Source organism: Triticum aestivum, chromosome 1B (genome assembly GCF_018294505.1).
Source record: "Triticum aestivum cultivar Chinese Spring chromosome 1B, IWGSC CS RefSeq v2.1, whole genome shotgun sequence".
Taxonomy (NCBI): Eukaryota; Viridiplantae; Streptophyta; class Magnoliopsida; order Poales; family Poaceae; genus Triticum; species Triticum aestivum.
In genome coordinates, this window is record NC_057795.1 from 598319496 (window position 1) to 598329037 (window position 9542).

The 9542-nt window shown below is 46.6% G+C and overlaps 1 protein-coding gene across 1 annotated transcript in view; it reads left to right on the forward strand.

Annotated features, from left to right (window-relative positions):
- The window catches only part of LOC123080316 (uncharacterized), a 6611-nt gene extending 5642 nt beyond the window's left edge, over positions 1-969 (forward strand). Inside the window, exon 6 of the mRNA XM_044503228.1 lies at positions 2-969. Within this exon, the coding sequence (XP_044359163.1) occupies positions 2-796 (795 nt within the window). The 3' untranslated portion in view covers positions 797-969. The remainder of the gene's footprint in view (position 1) is intronic.
- Positions 970-9542: the final 8573 nt, after the last annotated feature.

Below are 9542 nucleotides of genomic sequence, written 5' to 3' on the forward strand. Positions count from 1 at the left end.
CATCGTCGTCAATGGCAGTGATGACTCGGTGAAGAAATCAGCAGCGGGAGAGATGGAGGTAGGTGTGTCATCGGCAGGACAGGGGGTGAAGAAGGCTGCCGCCGCCACCACGATCGGCAGCCCATCCAAGGAAGCTGCCTCCATCGTCGTCAATGGCAGCGATGACTCAGTGAAGAAACCAGCAGCGGGAGAGATGGAGGTAGCTGTGTCATCCGCAGGACAGGGGATGAAGAAGGCCGCCGCCGCCGCCGACACGATCGGCAGCTCATCCAAGGAAGCCGCCAACATCGTTGTCAAAGGCAGCGATGATTCCGTGAAGAAACCAGCAGCGGGAGAGATGGAGGTGGTAGTGTCATCGGCAACGCCTCAAGTGGATGTCGCCGCCCCGGTCTGCGCCCATGTCTCCTCCGTGGCCCCCATGGAAGTAGATGAAGGTGCAGGGGCCGGAGATGGTGCTGCCAAAGCTGAAGAACAAGAGAAAGCTGATGCCGAGGAAGAGGGAGCCGTGGAGAACGACGGGGGCCCCGCCGTGACCGGCGAGGAGTATTACATCAAGGTGGAGGGCAAGCTGTTCGTCACGCTGCGCCAGGCCGACGACAGCCTCTCGTGCGGCCTGTGTGGCGTGCACGGCTGCGACAAGCGCGGCATGATCAGTCACCTCTACACCAGGGACCACTGGCGGAGAGCCCGTCTCGCCGAGGAGAAGAAGCGGGCATCGGAGGCAGCGCTAGAGGCAGTGAACAAAGACGGCGACAGGGAGCGGCTCAGGTCGACAACTGAGGGCAGCCGTGCGTGACTAAAAGGCGCGGCCAGGTCCCGTGCATGGGACGCTCGGCGGTGTGTGCTGAATATGTGTGTATGGGCTGTTGAGACTTCAGTACAATTGTTGAGCCCTTGTGTGGGTGTGTGAGACAACTTGAAATCTTTCAGTACAACTTATTTTAGACTTCGTACAATTTTCTTCCAGCTATTTTCTGCCAGTATCTTTTGTACAAGTCCTTTTTATCAAACCATACATGCTAGCAAACGATGCCTGGTGCCGGCCAGCACCATCACATGAGTTCCTCACAAGGTTTTGGTAGGTTTGGACTGAATTGTCGAGGGAGGAATTGTTTATACAAACTTGTTAGTCCTATCTTTTTGGCAGGCGGCCTGCTCCCAGGGAATGAAGTGCGAGATACAATTCTCCTTCATCAGTCTATGCATGAAGTTGCCAATAGTTCACCTGAGCAGTCAGTTCAGACAATATATCAAACACATGTGCATGTGCGCATAGTAGCAGCAAAACTAGAAACCCAATAACTTATACTCCCTCCGTCTTAGCTTGCAAAAACATTTTATATCATAGGACGTAGGGAGTACTTTATTATCATGTTCTCCTTGGTTTCTTCAGGAAAATAATTAACATCAGAATGCAACAAACTCATTTCATTGTCAAACCTCGTAGTAAATAGATACTACATACCCCATGGAGGATGGGAAACTTATGTGAGTAAATTTCGGGTTGTGGTCGCTCCCGTGCGAGCGGCTCGGGCAGACGCCCAAACCCTAGCCGCCGCAAAATCCACATTCCTCTCCGCTGCCGCCGGAAGACGCCGCATGGCAAAGCTGTGTGGCCGACGGCGGCGGCGAGGAACTTGCCCGCGGCTGAGGACAGCGCTCGGGCATGGCGAGCTCTGCCCTACGGTCAACTTGGAGGAGCTGGACGCGCTCGGCTCCGGCCGCTTGCTCTGTCGCCATCGTCGTTGTGCCAGATGCGTGGGCGCGGCGTGGAGGTCTTCCTCTGCGTCTCCGGCAGCTCCCTCCCTCAGATCCAAACTCATGTGGTGCGGTCGTTCCGCTCGGCGGCGCGCCTGCGGCAGGGGTGGTTGCTGCCGACGAGTCTGAGTGGCGTCAGGGCTGCTAGGCCTAATGCTTCTGGTGCTGCAGGTGAGCAGTCTACCTTGATCAATCGGCGCTTTGGATGTGTGTGCTCAACACGGCGAAAGTCGTGCTCTCACCGGAGCCAGCGACGGTGACGCTTATATATGGGCACCACAAAACCTTCTTGAAGCCGTTGTTGTAATGTTGAGCTTGCCATCCTAGTCGCGACTTCAGGGAAACCCAGGTTCCAGGTCCGCCTGGAACGTATGATGGCGCCGCTATATGCGTTGCATCCCTTCTTGAAGGCATCGTCTGAAGTCGGCTGGTTGTTTTGTTGGATAGCTGCTCGCTATGGGGATGTTGGTGGTGGTGGTACGGCCGGATTGGGGTCGACGGGGGGTGTGAGGTGGTGGTGTGGGATGGTGGTGCTCTGTCAACGTGATTTTGGCTCGATCATGCCCTGGAGTGTTCTGCTTTTTTCATCCGAAGCCGGGTTAGCAGGGGCGTTATCCTCTTTGGATCACCTCGTTCCTGTATGACACCTACCTCTCCGGGGTGTTGTTGGGTGGCGACCAGACGACCAATGTTCAAGACTCTCCTTGCTTGGTCAGATGAAGATGGAAGTTGAAGTCCTCCTCCTTGCTGGTTTTGCTGATCTGTTTGGTGATGGGGGTTGGTGGTGGGACCTCCCATGGCTGCCGTTGTGGTGCTACGAGCTTCGTGCTCTTGGCGTTGTCTTGGTTCATCTTTGCTCATTGATGCTGCAAGATGCCTTCCCAACCTGCTAATCGTTCCCGAATTTTCATGGCGGAGCTCCGAGTCAAGGTTCGTGCTTGTCACCCGTTGATTGTGGATACTCCTCTGTTCCGCCGTGGTGTTTGATAGGCACGCCGATGCGGTGCATTAGGCTGCTTGCCAAGTCTTGGTATTGTGATCCTTCGACGACTCCCCTCATCTATTTGTGCCTTTCATGGGTTGTCCTTGATCTTCTTGTATGCTTTTCGACCCGGATTTCCTCATAAACTGGATCATTCTTATGGCATTAAGGCCACATTGAAGTATATTCAGGTGGGGAGTCTTTCCCCACGGTGACCATTTAAAAAAAACATACCCCATGGAGTCGTGTACCAGCATTGATGCGCTCAATCCAGAGAGATTGCATGTCCCTTTTCTTGTTGCACCGATCCCTGTACGAATATTGCAATGCTTTTTCAACATGCTCCCTGGCGATTCTTTTGTAGTTTTAGCCCTTCCTCTGAATCTCTTAGCTAGCTTAAAAATCTTCCCCTTGTTCATCTTTGAGCTCTTGACATAGAAGTAAAGAAAATGGAGAAAATTATGAATTACTGCAATGAGATAGAAGTTACGCAAAGTGCAGCGGGCAGCCTTGTCAATAGTGTCCTGCTTATCGCGTAATTGCATGTATCATCTTCGTAGTCGCAGGCTAGGTCTAACATGGTCCTTGTGGTTGAAAAGTGCTTCAATACGGTTTCCGATAGATGAAAATACCTGGTGTATACTATTTCCGTGGGTGACACGCGTCGAGCATGGCACGTCCGTCAGTGGGCACAAGAAATATATTATCAGGAGAAAAGTAAGTGTGCGCGTGTCCTATGTTGGGAGATGTGCTCTCTATTATACGGAAAAAGTCCAAAATAAACCCTAAAATTGTAGGCGAAAGCTAAATCGAACCCTGAACTTGCAATTCTAGAAATAAGCACACCGAACTTCCTAATCCCGGTCTACTTTAAACCTTGACGGTATTTACCTGGTACTCCCTCCGTCCGGAAATACTCGTCGGAAAAATGCATAAAAATGGATGTATCTAAAACTAAAATACGTCTAGATACATCCATTCCTTTGACAAGTATTTCGGGACGGATAGAGTATTTGCTGACGTGAGTAGGAGACTGCACCTAGCCAATAGCCGTGATGGCTCCTAGTGATTATAAATAGCGTGTCGCATTAAAAAACTGTTAGAAGCGTTAATATATGTCAGCGACCTGGGCCTCCCTGGGCCATAGCCAGGACCCAACCCACAAGGAAGACATGGACTACATATACAAGGGGGGCAGCTACACGCGACTTGGCTTGGACGAAACGGGCGGCTTCGGCCGAGGCTTGGCTCTGTTCTTCATCTCCCTCCTCCTGTAGTTCTTCCTTCTTCCTTTCCTCTCCTGTAAATCGAGAGCTTGTAATCAAATCCATGGTGATTGAGTGAATCAACTAGTTGGATCCTAACAATTGGCATCAGAGCCGTTCGATCCTCCTCTCAATTCCTCAAAAATTCCACCAAATTTTGTTCTCCATCCTCCGCTTGCATCCTGTTCGACAGAATGCCAAGCCACAAATTCGCCTACCCCGAGAGCGTTCTCCACGCCTGGATCAACGACGTTCGCCAGGCGGTCACCGTCGATTCGATTCACAAGTTGTTCCGTCGCTCTGGTGACGGGTATGTGATTTGCGCTTACGAGCGGGTGGTGGACGGGATGTACGGCGTGGAGGCGTACGTCGAGTTTCGGTCTCGATGGAGGGTGGCCCGAGCTCGAGATGCCCTGGATGGCCATGCTATCTACGATGGCTGCTGCATCCTTGCCGTCGACCTCGTCCCGCCGGTCTACACCACCATCACCATGCCGGATGACGACGGGATGGCGCCTTCGTACTTCTACGACGACACTCCCTACGCGGAGTGGGCTGCAGCATTGGCCACGGGCGAGCGCCATGATGAGGCGCCTGCTACATCCACCGACGACCTCCAACTCAAGGCGTCCATGGGCGCCATCAGCTCAACTCCGTCCGAGCTCGCCGCGCCTACAGCACCAACTTCGTCCACAACCGTCAACAACGCCCTCCTGGAGCTCAGTGTGAGTGACAAGGTGCTCGAAGTCGACGCCACTACGATGCCCACCACCTGTTCGACAGGGTGCCCAAGTTGCAACAAGCCCGAGGAGTCGGCACTCACCTCGTTCAGATCACTACCTTCATCCATGATCGTCGACAACGTTGCCCATGAGCCTGGACTCGACCTGGACTTAGTGGCCTTGGTACCTGTGCCTGCTAAATTGGACAGCGTTGGCATTGCCATGGACATGCAGCAGAATAACTACGAGGATGGCAATCCTGTACAACACAAGGACGTTCCCTCAGTACAACTTGCCACATCAGTTTGTGAGTGCCCTCCACCTAGCGCTTGGAAATTCCTTCCGTGCAAATTTCACAAGGTTGCTGCTCCATTAGTTTGCCCGCCTCTATTGCAATGGAATGAGAACCGTGTGTGGCCACCTCCCTTTCCTCCTGATGCAATGACACTGCGTCTGCACTTGTTATCATCTGCTAGTTTTGAGTTATGCCGATTTTGGTCGCCACCTGATCAGTTGTATGAGCAGAAACACACATGCAGATTACTGGGTATGAGTAGTTGTTTTTTTGTTTGAGCAGACCAACAATAGCAAAGTTATAATCCATGCTCGTGCAACAAGTGAAGGCAATCAATTGAAGCATTTTGGTCATTTGGGTTCAATTAGAGGGACGGTGTGCTACCAGGAAACAAGGGTGCTATATTCTTTTTATAATCAGTGTGCTTCTGCCTATGGACTTGTGAAAAATGCATGGGTGAACTCTTGGCTAGAGATTTTGCTATTGCGAGATGACTGGCGACCACCTTGGCCGTTGTCAGAGTTGGTGAAATTGCATATACTTGGTATACACTGTATGTAGGCTACCAAGGCACACTCTGAAGCATTTCCTTGTTTAGAACAACTTATCACTGGAATTTTTCTGAATGTGTTGGTCACCTGTCCAGACATGAAAATTCTTCCAATCGGTTGTGTTTCCAGTTCTCTAACGGCTGAATTTATGGAGGAGGGAAATCAGTGGGCACTTTGTTCCTGTGAAATAAATCTGGGGCAGTACTACTGCTGCAGAAGCATCATATCTGTAGATGCTTTGAAACTTCACCTAGTGGGAGTTCTTTTTCCTTGTATACCAGTAGTCAAACCTGAAAGTAATGAGATGCTTAGATCTCGTCCACATCCAATGCCAAGTTTTTCCCATAAGATGCTTAAGAGGTACAATTCCTGCTCTACATGGAATTCTTTTGGAGTTGAGTTGCAGTGTGGTCTACTGAGGACTACAACACCATTGACATGCCATTGTTCTACTAAGGTTGGGTATAATGCTGGCATGATACTGAAGGGAAATTGCTCTTGTCTTGCAATGGTATTTACTTGGACTTCTCAGGGAGCACAGATGGATAGGAAAAATGTTTTGGTGGCACAGTCTGACTTCCAGTTTTGCACCCTGGGAAATGACAGCATGCAAGTCTGTGTTGGTGAGCTGCTGATTGATGGTTTCTTGCAAGACATGATTAGCTCATGTCTCAGTTTATCGGTCTCTAAAAATTTTCAATGCACAATTTCATTGAAGATACTTGATGCAACACATATGGACTCCAGTTTGATTTGTTTGCTGGAAGATATTGAGTACAGACTTGTACCATTGTCACACTCTATTCCTCATGGTCACTATGTTGGGGTGATACATGACCTTGATGTTCTGAATCCATGGCCACCACCACTATACTTGAATATTCTGGCGCTCAGTTCCTTCAGAAGGGTTCCCTCTTATGCGTCCGAACAAATTCAATGGAAAATTGCTGCTGATATTTTCAAGAAATTGTTGCCTCTCAGCATGGGTGAGGAAATCCTTCCAGCCAACTTGATTGCCGTCTGCTATAACATTGTTGGTGTTTCTGTTTGGTCCATGTTTGCTACAATATTCAAACAAAAAGAGGCTTGTTTTGTTGAGCACTTCATGACAAAGTGCGTCGATTTGGGCTTTTCTCCTAGTGCCACTCTAGCACATTTGCAGATATGGCAAGATGGTTTTGTTTCTTTGTTCAGTTCCAAGGAGGCAATGGATCAATCGTGGGTTTCCTATTGTCAAAGAGTTTGCTCTATTTCAGCTTGGTGGCGAGACAATTTGGATAGTGTAAATGATGCTTGCTGGAAGAGTGCTCTTGATGTAATCCAGGTGACATGGGACCCAGGAAGTTCAACACGACATCGACTTGAGGACGAAACTGCAAAATGGGTTCAGTATGCTTTATCGACTCCATGGGATCCCGGTGGCGCTATTAAACATCAACTTGGGGGCAAGTCGAATCTTATGGGGGAGGGATTGTCAGCGACCTGGGCCTCACTGGGCCACAGCCAGGACCCAACCCACAAGGAAGACATGGACTACATATACAAGGGGGGCAGCTACACGCGACTTGGCTTGGACGAAACGGGCGGCTTCGGCCGAGGCTTGGCTCTGTTCTTCATCTCCCTCCTCCTGTAGTTCTTCCTTCTTCCTTTCCTCTCCTATAAATCGAGAGCTTGTAATCAAATCCATGGTGATTGAGTGAATCAACTAGTTGGATCCTAACAATATATTAAAAAACTGATAGAAGCATTCCTGAAAAAATTCAAAATATTCCTTAGAAAAATGTGAACAATTTTTAAATACCGACAGTAATATTTTAGTCAAAATAATTCACGAAATTACAAATTTTTAAATGTGACATGGTAACATTTTGCCAAACACGTGTATTACATTTTATTAATGAAATAAAGATTTCAGAAACTTATATGACAATTTCTTACAATTATTTATTTATTTATTACAAAACATCAGGTTACAAAATTATTTCCTATGTTTAAAAATATATATATATTTCAAACAGTGTTCACTTTTTCAAAATTGTTTTTTAAAATAAATGTTCGTATTTTTAAAACAATATTTAATTTTTTCTAAAATTGTTCCCACTTAAGAAACGGATATTTCAAAGATTGTTCGGGCCTGCACGTTTTCAATATTTGTTTGCCCTTCAAAAAATGATTTAAATCTCGCCGCTGCTCTATGTGGTTTAAATGTTCGGGCCTCACATCATAACTTCAACGACAAATGCTTGCAGTGGCTAGTGGGAGCAATTCAGCAGCGTTTGGTCGCAAGTACGAATCCTTGTTGTCTCTTTTTATGTGTTTTTTACTATGCGTGTTCTATAAAAATGAAAAAAAAACGCCTCGTGTCTATTCGCCCAGACCAGTTGCGACTGTACCCTTTCAATATTTTTATTTTGCGTTTTATAAAAAAATAAATCCCTAAAAAAACGAAAAAGAAACAAAATCTTTTTTTGTGTCTGTTGGGCCGGCCCAGTAACGAACGCACAACAACAATGCCAGGATTTGATCTGCCACGTTGCCAATCCCTGTTTGGAAACGCTCCAAAGGTTCAAAATAGACCGGGATTGAAGACTTCGGTGTGCCAATTTTCGGAATTACAAGTTCAGTATTCAATTTAGATTTCATCTACAAGTTTAAGGTTTGTTTTAGACTTTTTCCCTATTATACTGCAGTTTTTTGTATAAGAAATCTATTTAGGTATACAGTCTTTTTTCGGCTGCACGGGCCTATTTTTTTAAAAGCTACGGCCCAGCTTTCTTCATTGTGTTCTGGTTTTCTTGTTCGTGTTTTTTTTGGCGGTCTCCATTTTGGCTCGAGCGACCAGGCACGTACCCCCGCACTCGCTATGTCCAGAATTTTGGAGATTGCAAACTTTTTTAACTCCTAGACATTTTTTCAAATGATTGAACATTTTTTGAATTTAAACTTTTGTTCATCAAAGTATATGAAAAAATAGAAATTCTAGAATATTTTTTGAAATCACAAACATTTTCTGAAATTACGCACATGTTTTTTGGAACTTGTGAACAATTTTTTGCATAGGCGGACATTTTTTGAAATTTGGAAACAACTTTTGGAATTCAGAAACATGTTTTGTTTTCAATTAACATTTATTGAATTCATGAATATACTTTTTGAATCAGCGAACATTATTTGCAAAATTGGAAAAAATTGAAATTCCAAAAAATTGTTTTGGATATTTTTAACATTTCTTAAGAATACATGAACATTTTTTGAAGATATGAACTTTTTTTGTAAATCATGAACATTTTCTCAATCGATGAAAGTTCTTTTAATTCATGAACATTTTTAAAATCACGATTTTTTTTAAAAGACAAGGAAGTGCATATAATAGGTAATGCATCCCCACAACAAACAAGATCACGCAGTTAGTCTGCTGGTTACGTCGCCAGCTATGTGGGCAGAGGTTGCGAAGTCGAAGGCCCACACATCCCCAACCACCCCCAAATATTTTTTATGAGGAACCTGTCCTCCCCTCTTTGAAACAAGGGGCTCTTCTGGTTCTGTGCGTGCTTCAAACAATTTTATCTTCTTCATATTGAGAATGTATCATGTGCACCCGACAAACTGGTGCACCAGGTGCTCTGGTGGATCATGAGCCTTTGGATTTAAAAGATAGGGACATAATGCGGCGCAAAAGGGAGCCCCTGGTGCTTTTACACATTTACCCTTGAAGTGTAACTGAATTCTGCATCCACCCCATCTCCAATCGTCTCTCTTCATCTGTTCTTCTTTCCTCTGCCACCGTACGCTATGGGAGTATGGTTAGAGAAAATATTGCTCGATGTCATCTCACTCCCTATCCTTTCTCTCCTCCCTCTCCTTTACCTACGGTAGGATCTCCTGCATGAAGCTTAACTGCACTCTACGCTCGCCTGAATCGACTTTGTGGATTGACAGATTGATTTAGGCAGCGTTGGTCCATGACGT